The 18,112-nt window shown below is 42.6% G+C and overlaps 2 protein-coding genes across 18 annotated transcripts in view; one reads left to right on the forward strand and one right to left on the reverse strand.

Annotated features, from left to right (window-relative positions):
• The window catches only part of scel (sciellin), a 21,867-nt gene extending 20,472 nt beyond the window's left edge, over window positions 1-1,395 (reverse strand). For both annotated transcript variants that reach the window (XM_061226938.1, XM_061226937.1), the window contains exon 1: window positions 1,318-1,395. The gene's annotated coding sequence lies outside the window, so the exon portion shown is untranslated. The remainder of the gene's footprint in view (window positions 1-1,317) is intronic.
• A 13,847-nt stretch (window positions 1,396-15,242) lies between these two features.
• Window positions 15,243-18,112, forward strand: part of mycbp2 (MYC binding protein 2) — a 114,948-nt gene continuing 112,078 nt past the window's right edge. For all 16 annotated transcript variants that reach the window (XM_061226367.1, XM_061226369.1, XM_061226368.1 and 13 more), the window contains exon 1: window positions 15,243-15,968. In XM_061226367.1, coding sequence (XP_061082351.1) covers window positions 15,700-15,968 — 269 coding nt within the window. In that variant the 5' untranslated portion in view covers window positions 15,243-15,699. The remainder of the gene's footprint in view (window positions 15,969-18,112) is intronic.

An 18,112-nucleotide genomic window follows, 5' to 3' on the forward strand; every position in this document is an offset into this window, starting at 1 on the left:
TATTATTATTATTATTATTATTATTATTATTATTATTATTATTATTATCTATGCTACACTGCCCTGGATAGCTTGCATATTGTGAAATGTCAGTTGTGTGTATAGTAATATAATCACAAGGAAAATGCTCTTGGGCCAAAGATAAGGCACGATGTATCTCCAGGCAGAATGGAGTGAGGTACCATTGTTCTCATCACAGCTCTACCTTCTGTCCTGAGTTCACATCTGTGGGTCATACTGTATCACACTGTATTACAGTACAGATGTACACTATATACTGAGTTTACATCTGTGGGTTATACTGTACTACCCTGTGCTACAGTACAGATGTAAACTGTCCTGCGTTTCCATCTGTGGGTTATACTGTACTACACCGCATGGTAAACTATGTAACAGCGAATGACAGAACTCACGTAAACCCACTGTTTCACACATATCGTAGCTGCCCAGCCCGTGATCTTACTTTCTGCAGGTTTCGCGTGTGGCTTAGCTGCAGTCTCTTGGCTGTGACATGTCCTTTGTTAAACAGGTTGGGCATGATGCCTTATGTGTTGAGACAGGCCCTGCTGCTGTGGTGTTCACATCTATCCCGCGGGTCTATTGGTGAACATGGATGTGCATCATGCCCATTCTATCCTGGGAGAGTTTCAGGGACACTTTCATACAACTGATATGAAGGTTGTTTTTCGTCCGACAAGTGTTCGCACACGGAGTACAAACCGGGAGATGCAAATATCCAGCAAAACGGAAAATGACGTTGAAAGATACTGACAGGTGTGACTGACTGTCTCTATAGCCGTTAAACCTTTGTCCCATCGTTTGGAGGGACTGTGATAGTCAAGGCTGCTTTGCCTCATTCCACGAATACTGCCTGTATTCACTCATTTTAGTTTGTTTCAAATAAATGTGCCAAAAATATACAACAGTATATCTGTCAATAAAACAATACAGGAACCTGAACCATACGTTCATCCATGTTCAGCAAATCAAAGTATCAGATTAATAAAAAACCAAATATGTGAAAAATGACAATAATAAATGACTTTATACTGGTCCTGTAAACTTGAGAGAACAAACCTTACTTTATCTGCTTCATCCAGTCTACATATGCCAACATATATGACCACATACGATCACAACAAAATAGCGTTTTGTAAAAATGGATTTTAATCAATATCAAGTATATATATGGAGCAAAAAAGTATATATATATATATATTTGCGCAGTTCTGATGCTACGATTTAACGAACGCGTTCTCTGGGTTTCGAGGCGTAAACTCTCCGTAAAAGGAGTGGCAGAGGAACAGGTGAACTCACCTGCGGGAGACTCCGTCTGTGGCGTAATGATCGGTGAAGACGCTGCAACAGATCTCGCACTTTCCCTCACTCCCTCCGTTTATGGCCTCGACGGGGGAGGGACGCGCTCCCCAAGGGTGTGTCCTCAAACGATACGGTCACTGCCGCCTAAAACCAGTACGGTGGGTTTTCCTAATCCGTCGTTGTCATGGAGTCGGGTCTAATTGTGGCGTTTTTGTTTGTATTTATGCAGCTCAGGGGTCTCGTGTGTTAACAGCGGTCGGCGTGAGCGCCAAGGAAAATTTCAAAATCCCCGTCACAAACGTGAAACTTCTCTGCCACGTTCTTCTCCCGTCACTTTGTATTTTACTACGGAAGGCGATAAATACTGTTCCAGCACACATGCCTAAAGAAAGTGCTGGATATGTTCTGGACAATAAACTATGACGTTCTGAGCCTGGTACATTTGCTGTGATATACGTTCGTATACATGATTTCAGGTGTAGGATTTTGCTCCCTTTGCAGTGTTATGGACAATGAACAGTGAGAGAATTTGTGAATGACATTTCAGTATATCATATAGGCTCCACTCTTAGATGTTCAGGAACAGGTCTGAGAGCTGCAATGATCAGCCAAATATCTGCACAGGTCAACCAGGGACACAGGAACATTTAAAAATGGTGAATTATAGATAGATCTTTATTTAAAAAGCACTTCTCCAAACAGAAGTTACAAAGTGTTTTACAGAAACAAGAAAATTGTATGTTGTTTTGTATTGTTATTCAGAATTGATAATACTGACTGGTTTTAAACACTAAATAGCTAATTCATTTCTCAAATTTGTGGCATCTTCTAAAAGCATATTTCTAATTCAAAAGGAGGTATTAAAAAAACAATTGTAACAGTTTTGGCTATAACAGGAGCACCTTGAACATGTACAATATCTTATGTAGTAAGATCAGGAATATGCATGTATATACAAACAAACATTTACTGTTTTATATGTTCATACATGTACATAAAGTTATAGTACACAATATTCTAGAACATTAGCGACATGGCTCAGGCAGTAAGAGCAGTCGTCTGGCAGTCGGAGGGTTGCCGGTTCGATCCCCCGCCCGGGCTGTGTCGAAGTGTCCCTGAGCAGGACACCTAACCCCCAAATGCTCCTGACGAGCTGGTCGGCTCCTTGCATAGCAGCCAATCGCCGTTGGTGTGTGAGTGTGTGTATGAATGGGTGAATGGAGAAGCATCAATTGTACAGCGCTTTGGATAAAGGCACTATATAAATGCCAACCATTTACCATTATTAATAGTCTTGTGAGTGAAGGTGGATTTATATTATATATATATTATACTTTATAAGCAGAATAATTTGATATAAGCAGAATAATGCGTTATTACCGTCTCTCTGCTGTGAGAGAGGTCACTGTGTGGAACAGCTTGCCAGGTCAGGTAGTGGAGGCAGAAACACTGGGAGTTTTCAGTTTTGTTTTTGCCCTAACATCCACTATCAATTCAGCACCCAAGCATCCAGGTGAGGTGAGGTGAGTTAACGGTGTAATTACCTGCTTTAATTGAGCAAGTACGTGCAGAGTAATGGAAGTGGCCTGTTCCCATCATTATGTTGTATTGTGTTGTATTGTTTTGTCTTGTGTTGTCTTCTGTTGTCTTCTGTTGCCTTTCGTAGCCGCTGGTCGCAGGTATATGACGGAGCCATTGCCCCAGCCCACCCCCGTTAATGGTAAGTACCAGGCAGACACACACTGGATTCTGAGTCTTTGGTATGACTGAGCCTTGGACTGAACCATCTGCTCACATAGCCAAGGGGTCAGGGTCAGTATTGGTTTTAATTCCCTTTTAATATTTATTTCTCTTTGCTTTTCTTTCTTTTAGTCTTATTTTGCTATTGATATTATTATTGTTATTATTGTTATTTTGTTTATTACAGTTATTTAGCAGATACTAAATATCCAAAGCGACTTACAGTAGGTTAGACTAAGCAGGGGCCAATCCCACCTGGGGCAATGTGGGGTTAAGGGCCTTGCTCAAGGGCCCAACAGCTGCACAGATCTTATCATGGCTATGCTGGAGCTTAGACCACCAACCTTCTGGGTCCCAGTCATGCACCTTAGCCGCTAGGTTACGGCTGCTATAATTTTATTGTTATTGTTATTGTTATTAATAATCACTGGAGAACTCTGCCATGCAGGGCTAAGTAAGGGCACCCCTTTCCTAGAACATCGTTGTCTATGAACCGAGATTGTTGTAGTACTGTGGGCAGGGTTATGTGTGGCCGTGGAAAATATGCAGGTGACAATTAAAACTTGAACTGTAACTTTTTTTCAGGTCGCATGAATGTGGGCGCTAGGCGTGTGACGAAGAATGCATCCGAAAATACTTCTGCAGGGTGTGGCGTTTGAGAACGCAGAGATGATGCCTGCCCTTCTTCGTAACCACGACAGCGGATGACATGATAACGAACACAGACGGCACTGGCCCAGGAAAACTGACACAGTGATCTACTGAATTTACATCAACACAGGACACGGCTCTCCTCATTGATAATCACTTAAAGTTGCTTCTGGGAACCATCATTAATGTAAACTCTAATAATGTTCGGGGAACGCTTTTATTTGCTTGTAAAGCCAGGTCTGCAATAAGCCTCTTTACAAACACAGATCCAGGCTCTCACATGTACAGCAAATTATTGAACCCTTGTGTGATTTAACCTAAGTAGTGTGCGGGCATAAATAATCTGTGATAAATTAAAATGAAACATGTTGTAGATTATAGACATGTATTGTTTTGATCTGACATTCTCAGTTATACTTTATATTTATCTTTTTACATTCAGAGAAACCAGATCGGAAAAAAAAACATAAAGCCAATAGAGATGATCAACTGCGAATAGGAACATAAAACAAGAACCAAATTTACACTGACCCAAACCAAACGCTCGAGAAACACAAAACAAGAACCAAATTTACACTGACCCAAACCAAACGCTCGAGGAACACAAAACAAGAACCAAATTTTCACTGACCCAAACCCAAACCCAAACCCAAACCCAAACCCAAACCCAAACCCAGACCAAAACCAAAACCAAACACTCGGGTTGCTAGAACGCTCTTCTCCGGTTTTTGTTCCTAACACACTTACTCATTCAGGCAGCGCATCACTTTTAGCTGGAACCTGAGAATTCCTGTCCTCCTGCTGGTGTGTGAAGGCAGGCCAGGCCAAACCAATGTGCCGGTACCTGTTTCTATAAAAGCACTTTGGCCAGCTACTCTACGGGTTTTTCACACCCGATGAAAATGGTGTGAGAAAAAAAACCCCACAAACAAGTCAAACAAGGAACTCCAAGAAAACTTGTGTAGTATTGTATGGAATTTCCTCATATTCAAAATCAGCTTCATTGAACAGTTTAGAGCTAAACTGGTATTCTGTAACTAAATGAAACTGGGTAAATATTCTCAGTGACAGGACAATAACCGTTACCAAGGAATAACATAGAAACTATTATGCAATGGCAACTACACAGTGCAAAGATGCTAATTGAGAGAAACAGCACATGTAACAAATGAAAGATAAGAAATGCACATCCGCATATAGTTTTTATATTAGTTTTTTCAGATATTATAGCCCCCATGGCTTTACGCTGTGAGTTAATTTTGGGTGTCTGAATGTAGGCGTCAGTCTTCTCCACGGTGTAATTATGAGTTTTGTCTGTCTGCTGTCCCATTGAGAGTTGTAGGGAGGTGTGCAGGTTTTGGAAAGGTGTGGTCTCATGGTCATAGAACAATCTCTTGCCACTCCTTACCATGGTAAACATTCCAGTCGCAATTCTAAAATATTTGCTGTCACTCCTGTGCTTGAACTAATGCTACGGAATACGGCCAGTCAAGGAGTTCTACATTGTGTGTGTGTGTGTGTGTGTGTGTTTGGGCGTGTGTGTGTGTGTGTGCGCTGAAGGGGCGGGGCTACTCTTCATTACCTGACGTGATTGGGTGCTGCTTTCCCTTGTCTGGATACCATGGCAACAGCACAGTGTCTCTGTGAGGTTTGTGTTCGATACACCTGATGATCTTTTTATGTTTATGGTCCTGAAAGCTTCACAGCGGTCTGAACCGTACTTCCGCACAGCATCCGCCCACGCAGCGCCTTCTAGCCCTGAAAATCCAGTACATGCTTGCCTGTATTCGTTTCTTCTTAACCCAATACAGCATCGCCATACGCTGTCAGAGAAAAAGGGTTCCTTGGCTTGTCTCCAGTGAGGAACCATGTTCAGTTATTTCTGGAACCCCCTGGCGTTGCTGTGCAGTGTGAAAGCTCCCAGACAGTCCTTTATCTCAATCGGGCTCTTCTCCCGTCTGGCCGCTGGGCTCGGCGTGCGGGACGGAGGCAGGGTAACCCGAGGACCACGTCAGCCGGTCCAGCAGGCGCGCACACACCTGGGCGGCGTTACGGATCAGTCCAGGGGTTCATCAGGTGTGCTCATGTCCACAGTAGGTGGCTGAGACCGGGGAGCCGCAGGAGAGGAGAGCACTGAGAGGGCGGGCCTGTAGCGTAGTGGTAAAGGTACATGACTGGGACCCGCAAGGTCAGTGGTTCGATTCCCCGGTGTAGCCACGATAAGAGCCACTGTTGGGCCATTGAGCAAGGCCCTAAGCCCTGCATTGCTCCAGGGGAGGATTGTCTCCTGCTTGGTCTAATGAACTATACTTCACTCTGGATAAGTGCATCTGCCAAATGCTTTAGTCTAGTTTTTTCTTTACCGTTTATTATTTTTAGTCCGAATCCCGTGAGGGTGACTTTTGTTTATTTTTCCCGTATATTGGCGCGCTCTCTCTCCCGCTCTGTAACCAGCACTTATTGTGAATAAAGGCCGCCAACGTCCAGAATTTCTGTATCTCCCTGTGTCCAGCTCGCCTGCCCTCCCAGGAGAGGCTCACGGCAGCTGACAGATGGAATCACAGGGTTTCCCATTGGAACCATTTTCTTTTTTTAAATCAGAGTGTGTGTGTGCGCATCCCAGAAGAGTACAGGTCTGTGCCTGTGTCAGCAATGCTGTGGTAGAAGCACTGCACAGGTAGGAGGTACAAGCACTGCACAGGTAGGAGGTGAATGTGGATTTGGGCCTTTCAGACGAGCACAGTGAGCAGCGGAGATCACTGTCACTGTGGGGCTCCTCACGGCTGCTCACACGCACCAGCTCAAGGTTGTACCTCATCATGCCTGCTTTCACACTAGATTAAAGATATAAAATGGGGGCATGAACAAGGGCAGCCTGTAGCCCAGTGACTAAGGTACATGACAGGGACCTGGAAGGTTGGTGGGTCATGCCCCGGTGTAGCCACAATAAGAGCCACACAGCCGTTGGGCCCTTGAGCAAGGCCCTTAACCCCGCATTGCTCCAGGGGAGGATTGTCCCCTGCTTAGTCTAATCAACTGTCACTTCGGATAAAAGTGTCAGCTAAAATAACAAGTATAAAAAAATTTGGGAAATCCTTGAAGAACGAAAATGTTCCTCCATCAGTGCATCACTGATTGCAATCCTACAGGCTTACATTATGACCTTCCCTTCTCTCCTGTTCAACCATCACAGCTACAGGCAAGCTGAGGCTAACGGGGCCTAATTAGGCTGCCCCTGGCAATGCCTGGCCTCTCCTCCTCTTCTCTTTACCCCCCCCTGCTCCCTCCCTCCATCCCAGGAAAGACCTGCTCCCTTCAGTCAGGTTCTTAATGCTGCTTAAAGAGTGTATGTTCAGGCTGTGCTACTTATGTGGTCAGGACACAGACTGATAATTGAGAGTTTCTATGGTTCATGAATGATTAATTGGGGCGGCCTCTAGCGTAGTGGGGTTAAGGTACATGATTGTCACACGCAAGGTCGATGGTTTTTTATGAATGGTTCGATCCCCGCTGTAGCCACGATAAGATCCACACAGCCGTTGGACACTTGAGCAAGGCCCTCAACCCTGCATTGCTCCAGGGGAGGATTGTCTCCTGCTTAGTCTAATCAACTGTACGTCACTCTGGATAAGAGCATCTTCCAAATGCCAATAATGTAATGTAATTGATTGATTTATTAATTGATCTTTATTAGTGATGCTCAAACAAACAACATTAGCTACTTTCATCATGTTTATCCGATAACGAAATCGAAAATACAAAAATGTCAAATAAGAAATGAATAATGAAATGAAATTTTTAATGAATATTGTACATCTACCTGGTGTTTATCTTAGAACTTACATTTCTTGTTAAAATAAGAAGGTGGTATTTACCAGATTGAGATCAGATTTATTATTGATACCACGTGGGGAAATTCAACTGGCCACTTCAGCTGAGAAAATAAGTCACAAACAGAAAATCTATTAAAATAAACAAATAAATAGATAGATTGAGATAAATCTAAAATCTACTGCATAAAAGTGCAGTTATTGTGCACATATTTCATGCGATCATCCTCGATAAATGATAAAATGGTGGGACAGCGTTTAAAGGTGCTCTCATCTGTGGACAGTACTGTAGATCATTGACAACTGATCATGTTTAATTGAACGAATTATTTTTGCTTTGTTGCTACGGCTACAGCGGATGAAGTGGAGCACGCTGGGTAATATCTCTGTTGGTACAGCGCTGTTCCATTCTGCTGCTTCCATTCGGACCCCACCTTACAGCTCCTATAAATAATTAAAATGGAGCCCATATAGATGGAATGTGTTTTTTAAGGGGAAGGGGGGGGGGGGCGGACTGAAAGCACTGTAGTCTATGTAATTTGACATTCTGGGTTTCACATAAATTATGTAGGAGACCTCAAAATCTCGCTCATTATGCGTATACAGTCTGCCGTGACCCTGTCGTTGGCCCGGCACGGGAGAGAGCTTCACTACAGAGAGGCCTTGCTGAGCGCCCTGCATGACCAGGCCGTTTCACACTGAGGCAGGATCCACCTCACACAGGTTCGTTCTGTCCTCCTCATCCACAGCTGCGTCCATGTTCCCGCACGCACACGGAAACGCTTCTTTTGTTTTGTTGTCTTTTCGTTTCGTTTGATGGGAGGACGGGCGGGTGCGCGTGCGTGCGTGTGTGAGTGTGTGTGTGTGTGAGAGTGTGTTTTTGTGTGAGAGTGTGTGTGTGTGTGAGTGTGTGTGTGTGTGTGTGTGAGAGTGTGAGAGAGTGTGTGTGTGTGTGTGTGTGTGTGTGTGAGAGTGTGTGTGTGTGTGTGTGTGAGAGTGTGTGTGTGTGTGTGAGAGTGTGTGTGAGTGTGTGAGTGTGTGTGTGTGTGAGAGTGTGTGTGTGTGTGTGTGTGAGAGTGTGTGTGTGTGTGTGAGAGTGTGTGTGTGTGTGTGAGAGTGTGTGAGTGTGTGTGAGAGTGTGAGAGTGTGTGTGTGTGTGTGTGTGAGAGTGTGTGAGTGTGTGTGTGTGTGTGTGTGTGTGTGTGTGAGAGTGTGTGTGTGTGAGAGTGTGTGAGTGTGTGTGTGTGTGTGTGTGTGTGTGAGAGTGTGTGTGTGTGTGTGACATTACTGAACTGCAGAGGCACAACAAAAAAGCATCTTTCTAACAGGCTCAGACAGTACCCAATTACAGCATGACATCACCCACGCAGATACATTCTGATCTGTGCTAATTCAATTCAAAAGAGAACAAGCTGAATTTCTCTCTTTCTCTTTCTCTCTACTATTTTCCCCCTCTCTCTTTCTGTGTCCTTCCCCCTCTTTCTCTCTCATCTCTCTCTCCCTCCCCCCTCTCTCATATCTATCTCTCCCCCCCTCTCTCATCTCTCTCTTTCGACCATGTATCCCTCTGTATGTATCAGCATGTATGCGTGAGCCATCATTGGGACATAGTAGACAGTACAGTCCAGATACGATGAATAAAGTCAGCAAAACCCCATCCCACCTCTTTTATAAATCTAACAAAGAGCAAACACAGATTAGCATGTGTTTGTTTATGAGAATAGAGGACTGAGAGTCATTGGCTATTAGAAACTTGCCAGTACTCTATAATTTCTCATATATTATGTATTCGGTGTTGCACAAACAAAAGCTAACTGAAGCTGGTTTATTCCTATTAAGTTGTTATTTTTTGGAGTTGGTCAGATTAATATTTTCCGGTGGGAAATGTATCAGCTGGTACTGCATTCACAGATGCCGTACTCTCAATGTTTCTCAATAAAATGAGGCTAAAAATGATAATGTATGGTTTGTTATCTCACAGGTGCGAATGTTTTTACTGGGTGAGAGTCTGTGTCAAAGGGAATAAGACATCAAACAATGCACATGTGAATTCACATACCTCTGACCCTTGATGACTAAAAACCATTTCATCCACAAATGTGTTCCATACTGTATCAGCATAATTTACAGCTGAATCAAGTCCCAACCCCCAATTCCCACAGAGATCCAATTAAATGCAAAGTGGTTTTAGTATCGCTTGAGATTTGGTGATATTGATAGATTTCATGGCATACAAATGTATGCAACCAAATACAAAACATGACTATTTCATTTGAATTTATGTTAATTTGTCTCAAACATTGAAATGTATAAAAAGTGTTTGCTTTTTGCTACATGGTAAAAATGTATAAATGTATAAAAATACTCTTTTATAATCTTCTTATTGACCACATGTGAATTGTTTGATGAAACAGAGAAAAAACATTAATCAGAAAAATAACAAAAAAGGCTCCAAAATGTGTCCTTTTGACTGGTAGAGTAAATAAACAAAGGAAGGCTCCAAACTGAAGATTTACTTGGTCTTTTGAAAGATTGGTTAGTAAAGCTAAACATACACCTGGGTAGGTATTTACCTGATCAACTGTTGTTTAGGGCAAGCATTTGGCTTACTAGCTAGCTGACTGGTTATTAAAATGACAGAAAATAGCATTATGTTTTAAAACAAATGGTGTTTTTTTATTTGATCAATAATAGCCCACTGCTGACATTTGTTGAAGCAGTAATCTGGGTAACCGTGGGAAAAAGATGTACAAGACCCCTCTGTCTTCCCATTGGTTGTGCTGTGTTGTTCTCATAGCCAGTAGTTTTTGTCTGAGCTGAACCTGAAGACACAATTGGCTCCTTGAATAATCCTCCACTCCATATTTTCCCCAAGACAGAGCTGTCATCCCTCACAAAATGGTTGTAAAGAGGCTTTGATTCTGTTGCCATGGTAAAATATGAAATTAACTTTGCCTGTAATTATCTAGCTCTGTGTAGTATTTATATACAAGGCACGCACATAGACACAGACCCACATGCACATGCGGTATGATTTATGCACAAGGGAGGGGTACCAGGGGAGAGGGGGTGCGGTAGAGTGTGTGTAGAGTAAAGGCACACGTTTATAGTATGCACAAGCACAAACATGCGCACACACTAATGCACACAGCACACAGCTACATTCACCGTCTCCTTTGAGTTGGCCATAGCTATAATGCTTTGAATATTTCAAGCATGTCATCAAAATTCTTATGCATTCATTAATCTATGTATCACGGAAGTGTGTATGTGTGTGTATGCGTGTGCGTTTCCTGCATGTGTGTGTTTGAATGTTTATGTGCATAGACTATGTGGGAGCATTTATGAGTGTGTGTGTGTGTGTGGGTATATCTGTGTGCATGCATGTGTGTGTGTGTGTGTGTGTGTGTGTGTGAGAGAGAGTGTGCATGCATGCATGTGTTTGCGTGTGCATTCCTGCGTGTGTGTTTCAATGTTTCTGTGCATAGACTATGTGGGTGCATGTATGAGTGTGCATGTGTGTGTGCATATCTGTGATATCTGTGTGTGTGCATGCGTGTGTGTGTGTGTGTGTGTGTGGATATCTGTGTGTGTGCGTGTGTGTGCATGTGTGTGCATGCATGCATGCGTGTGTGTGGATATCTGTGTGTGTTCATGCGTGTGTGTGTGTGTGTGTGGATATCTGTGTGTGTGCATGCGTGTGTGCGTGTGTGTGCATGTGTGTGCATGCATGCGTGTGTGTGGATATCTGTGTGTGTGCATGCGTGTGTGTGTGTGTGTGTGTGTCTGTGTGTGTGCGCACCGTGTTTCTTCAGAGGCTCCTGCAGAATTTCCATGGCAAAGCGCTGTGCTCTCCTCCACTGTCAGCATTCAGCTCCCCTCCCCCCATAATCCATCTCTGTCAGGAGACCTCAGTACAGTGCTCACACACACACACACACACACACACACACACGCATGCATGCACGCACGCAGGAGCACAACGCGTCTCCACTCACCACGAGCTGTCTGCACACACACACACACACACACACACACACACACGCATGCACACACACGCTCACACACACACACGCATGCACACACACGCACACATGCGCACACACACACACACGTCGGAGCACAACGGGTCTCTGTTCAGCGCGAGCTTTCTGCACACACACACATGCAGGCATGCACACACACACACACGCACACTCTCACACACACACACACACACACACACACACAGGAGCACGATATATCTGCTCAGTGAGAGCTGTCTGCACACGCACACACACACGCACACGGACACACACATGCACACACACACACTCACACACACTCACACACAGCATAAAGGCATCAGAACTGCACTGGGATTCTTTTTCCTTTTGTGTCTGCAAGTTCTTCCCGCTCCAGGAGATCACCGGGACATCATACAGCCGAGGGATGCAGAGAATGGGCAATTATTTCTCACTTTCCCTGGTTGCCATGGCTCCTGTAGAAGAAGAACCCTGTTAGGGAACTGAACCAGGCATCCAAAGGAGAAGCCAGAGATAACTTGACATGTAGCTCTGTGAAAATCACTCAGACATTAGTTCTGCCATAATAATAACAATCATAATGATAATCATCATCATGATATAAGAATAATAATCATAATCATAATATTCAATACTCATAATTATAATAATACTAATTATATTTCAATGTTTTAAATTAAATTTTGAGTTAAATTACTATAAGACATCTCTTGCATTGAGCAGATTATGTAGGTACAGTTGTACAACACTTTTTTGACATCATACCAGACTGGGGGAAAAATGATGACCTAGATAGAAACTACCACTGCATCGAAATTGGGCATAGACTAAGTGCATATTGCGCTTATTCATAGTATTTACAATACTCATCTCGAGCTCAATTGTAAGATCTTCATTCAATCTACAATATAGGACACGCCATTTGTTCATTGTTAAAATGGAGTGGTGTACATATAGCCAGTCAGCTTCCCTTGTTTGATATTCAGCACAGAGGTTTATTCACTATGTGTGCTTTTGCAAGGTCAAACAATTCTGAAGCTTAATCAAGCAGGGACGTTCAGGATTCTGTATGAACGGAAACGTGGCCTTGACTATAATACATATGCACTCAATCTGCGTAATCCCTCGATTCCAAACATCACTGGTTCCCCCACATTCGTCAATCAATAATGTCTCCTCGTCTTCTTTTTCTGTATCTGTATACCCTGTGGTAAGGAAACGCTAGTGTTTCTTCAGAAATGTCTGGAGTGTGAACAGTAGAGGTCACTGTGGCACACGCATGCACACGGCAGTGTACGTACGTGCCTATTGGACTGCAACAGTATGGGTTTTTAAAGGGAGACTCAAACACATGGATTGTGGCATCATAATGTCAAAAGATCTCTGGCTTTCTCTCTTCCTTACTGTCCAGGAAGGTAATAAATAAGACACACTGAATGATAATTGTAAAACAAGTGCCAGGGTAAAGATATTTTTCCTTTGAGCCCATCGGATACAGAGACCTCCACTTTCTCAGGAAACTGGTGGTTATGGCAGATACTTTCTACCCTGGATGTTATGGATGTTGGCTTTGTATATGTGTCTTTTGAAGCAGTCTTAATTCCAACCATTTATAGTACAAACATATGAGGAAAACCGGATGGTACATGAAGGCAATAACAGGCATTAAAAGTGTTAAATCACAAAGAATAAAACCTGTAAAACTCCACATGCACTTTTGTGGTACATGATAGCAGATTCGCTGTCTTTCATGCATTAAAAGTGGTTTGCATTCAGCAATAAATTCACATACTGTATAATCATACATTGTTATTTATATTTTCATGAAAATTAAGCAAGTTAACATCACTGTTATGTGGCTAACTGGGGTTTATTCTCAGTGACGGAGAGCTCTCCTAGTTCTGTTTTAACTCTTTAAAAAATATCCAGCTATGGAACAAACATGAGACCAATTTTTTTTTTTTTTGGTCGATAAGATCCCGCGTGTAGGAACCCCCAAATATACCAAAAACCGGAAGTATCTGGAGAGGCGAATGAAACGCGTGTAGTAGACCCTACTGGAACAGGGTTAATTTGATGTTTTCTCGTTTATATGAGTCCAAAAGATACGTTTAACTGCTGCTCTCTATAACAGTTCAACAAAAGGAACTGCAAATGTCCGCCAATAGTGTGGCTCTATATTTATCATCGCTATCTATCTGTGTAGATGCGGACGTGCCTTTGGCACCATTTGTACCATTATGTATCTTGTGACGGCACTAGTGTATAGGCGAGTTACTACGGGGTGCAGGTATCCAATATTGTCAATATCTGTTCGGACCCTAAACTGCTAAGTGTGCAGTGGTGCAAGTCAAGAGGATGCAGGTTAAAACTGATACAATTCATTTAACAATGTGCAATGCAGAAATAGAATGCCAATGTGGAAAGGTGTAATATGAATGGCTATACACGAAAGGCGCGCAGGAGGTCGTATTAGCGAATCTCCTCGCACCATTCCACGTGTCCCTCCATGTACCCAGGGTTTACAGGAAAACAACAAATCATCAAAAAGAGTCACAAGAAGGCAGTTACAACAATGGTCCTGCTGATGTCATCTCTGTATGTCGAACAAACCTGGTTAACCTTTCTCAATGGTATTTCAAGATCTTTATTCCGCAACCAGTGTACTACACCACCAATTACATCAAACTAGTCCCCACAACATTAGTTAAAGACACCAAACACTATGTGGAAACCCCATGATCTATACAGAACTATTTCAAATTAAAACAGTTCTGGGAGCATTCCACTGAGGTGGCAGAATTACGCAGAGGCAGCGCAATGATGGGGGCAATAGTCCTGTATTGACGGGCACTGTCTTTTCATCAAACCTTGCTGACCCTGTGTCAACATGGTAAACACAGTTTGTTTCCTTTTGGGGGTCTGCAGAGAGGCACACCTATGTAAAATCTCCTCCACACGTGCATTGTTTGCTCCAATACAGCTGTAATGTATGATGCAGATCTGTTCACTTGAATCCAACAATCTACCTGGATCTTCAGTTCTGGTGAAACCATTATATTGGTAGAACGGAACAGTTGCCTTTTACATGATCCATAGCTACCTGCCACTGCTAAGTTACTCAGATCCTGGGAATAATAATAATAATAATAATAATAATAATAATAATAATAATAATAATCATAATAATAATAATAATGGATTATGTACGATAGTTAATAATTAACTAACTATATATCTATAATTAACACGGTAATATGAATATAATATAATTAAAATTATCTCCATATGATGATAGAGCGTCGAGACTGGGTGTACATAATGAATAACAACAAAAACATATCTTAAAAGGGCGCAAACAAAAATGTCGGTGAACCATTTCCAAAGCACATGCAAAGATTAATATACATGATGTATTTTGCAAAATGCTACGGTCCAGGGATGCCTGAATGTCCTTGAGTGAAAATCGAGTACCGATGAATCTCTTCAGAACGTGCGAATATATTCAATATATTAACGTCCATTATTGTTTGCCTTGCACTGCCGCTTTTATTCGTTGAAATAAAAGACAAACGTAATGGGGTGAAACCATCGTTACAATAGCTGATTCAGCCAGCGGTAGTTCCCCTTGAATAATACCATTACTATGTACTGTGTTATCTGGATGGAAACGTATCCCGGCATGCATGACAGCGAAAGCGACCAGATGATGATGAAGCTAAGATGGCAGCACTAGGCAGGGTGCAGCCTGTCTGGGGTCAAGAAAAACACAAGGAACAAACAAAAACAAAGCGCGACACGGCGCATTTTTGAAGAAAATCTGCAACTGTCATTCCAGCGGACGAGACAATATGGCCTAAGTCGTTGAGTTCGCAGAGACGACGACCAAATTGTTGTGGCGAAACGGAAGGATATTTCGCATTCGTATGAGGGAGTGTGGCTATATTGTGCCGTTTGAATCGGACATTGTGGATGTAAAGATTTTGTTTTTTTGCATGTAAGGGATAGCCAACGCAACTATCTAGATGCGTTGTGTTTTTAAGGACATATTGGAATAACCGTTCGCCAGGAATTCACAAATGATTTTGACGTAGCTAACGTTAACTGAAATATATGGATTGTTACACAAAACGATGATGTGTGCAGCTGCGGCAGCGGGTGCCGGTGGGATTCTGCCTTCTTCATCTCCTGCTGCGGGGTTGGGTGTCGGGGTCATTTCTGGAGTTGGGTCGGAGTTTCCTTGCATTGGACCCGGTATGGGTTCGGGACCCACTCCCGGGGCCCAGTCAGATTGCCGGAGCCGGTATCAGCTCCTACTCTCAGGAAGGGCTTTGGCGGAAAGATATCGGAGGATCTATACCACAGCCATCAACGACAAAGAGCAGGGGATAAACCCAGGAAGGTAAGTAAAAAAATATAATAAAAAAAAAAAATTTACATTTAGCTGCAGAAAACATATTATGTCTGTTGTGTTGTACAGTTTAACATAGCTAACATTAGCCAGCTAGCTAGATGGACTGGTAGCTAGCTAGCTGGTGCACAGCTAGCTAAGTTACCGGTAAGTCAACCTAAATAGACACGTCTTCATCAGCTTAATTCGTTTGTATTTTATATTTAACGTATCTAACTGGGTAACGTTAATAATCAGTATCCAACTTGGTGTCAAACAACTGGTTAATGTCTTGTTTGTCAGCTACCTGGCTAACTGAATTCACAATGACATCACCGGCTAGCTCCTTTGCTGGCAACGTCTAGCATTAGATAGCTAGCTCTATCTAACGTTAAGTATCTGTTAGATATAGCTAGCTACTATCACAACGCCACTGTGCGTCAGAACTAGATAATCAGCCAGTTGAAATTATTTCAAAAGAATGTGTAACTAGGCTACGTGCCATTTTGTTTTATTTTCGCGGTGTAGGCAGGTAATGATCCAGCGAGCACAAAAAATGCACCATTTTATCTTTTGGCTAGCTGGCTATAGAGCTATGGGTACGCAGTGCAATTTGGAGCGATGTTATACATTCTGTTAAGTTTTATATTCATTTCATTTTGGGTCACCATTTGGGCTAAATAGACACACTGTGCGTTGTTTTTGAAGCAACCAAACATTGCTGTACGCAGCTACTTAGTCTCGTGGGCCCATCGTCATTCAGCCCTTCCTTAGCCAGCGGGTTCTCTCTGAGAACTATGCAACGACACCAGCACAGGATAAAGATACGTGTCGTTTGCCAACTACTAGCTAACATTTCCATTAGCAGTCGTTTGTGGGGAAATGGAGACGGTAAACCTCCAATCCTGTTATTTAAAATCGTACTGTTGACAGAGCACCAGTTTCCCCCCATTAACTATTATTTTGAGAAGGCTGTGTTGCGTTAAGCAGGCCCGGTTTTCGATATGGGGGGTGTTCCCAGAAGATTTGCTATTGTTTCTCCACCCAATTCAGACATCTAGCTAGCTGCCCTCTGACCTTCCCGATTAACAATAGTAGCAATTTTCTAACAATTAGCCTGCTGTAGCCACTGCATGTTGTGGCTCTTGATGTGTTGGTGGTTAAGCAGGCACTAGCTAATTAAATTGCTTGGACATATAGCTATAGCTGGCTGGCTAGTGTGCGCCATTTAAGTTGCCTACGATGGTGGGATCCCTGCTAGCTAACGCTGTACATTTACACATTACTAGCTAACCGGCTTAGCTAGCTAACAGTGCGTTGGATTGGTTGGCCAAATTAGCTAACGTTAGCAATTACTGAATAGCTGCTCACCTGGAAATAAAATAAGTTGCAATTATTGTTTTGTTTTTTACTACTAATGACGTCGCAGACTTCTTGTTGATTTATTGGGGACCTGAAGGTAAACAATCGCTGTGTGTCGAAGGTCCCATGGTAACTCGATAATAATTCTGGGTGCGGTGGAGATGTTTTGCCCACTCTTGTTTTCGTTTATTTTATAACGCTATCGCTAATAACCTCTTACAGTTGCGCACAAATGCATTTCTCGGAATAACTGTTAGGTAACTGTTATCGGAAACGGTGCTGTACAGTCGTATATATCAAAAATTATTTTTCCACACCTAATTGTCCATACAGACAGAAATGGCTGATCACAATGTTTTTTCAAGTATTAAACATGTTTTGTTGGATGCGTATTGTTTTGTTTACAATCTGTGTATGTATCCTTGGACAAATACTGGGATCAATGAATGAAATTACAGAATGACATCATTGCGGTGCTCCTTGGCCGTTGTATTGACTAAGCTCGCAACTGACGACCTGTGTTGAGATAAATATCGGAAGACGACGATGCGCTTTAATTCTCTACTTATCTTCATGTTTTCGACTTTGTGCTTGTCATGCGGAATTTAAATGAATCTTTTTGTATTCGACAAGAATGGCTACACCATGTATGTTGCATTTTCTAGTGTACCTAGACACGCAAAAAAAACCCCAACGACATAAGAATGTGTTTTAATCATTTGTGGTTCGTAACACAAACATAAAGAGCACGGTGCATGTAAAATCCGGCATAGAGGTCCTGAGTTTTATACAAA

This window comes from Conger conger, chromosome 17 (assembly GCF_963514075.1).
Source record: "Conger conger chromosome 17, fConCon1.1, whole genome shotgun sequence".
Taxonomy (NCBI): domain Eukaryota; kingdom Metazoa; phylum Chordata; class Actinopteri; order Anguilliformes; family Congridae; genus Conger; species Conger conger.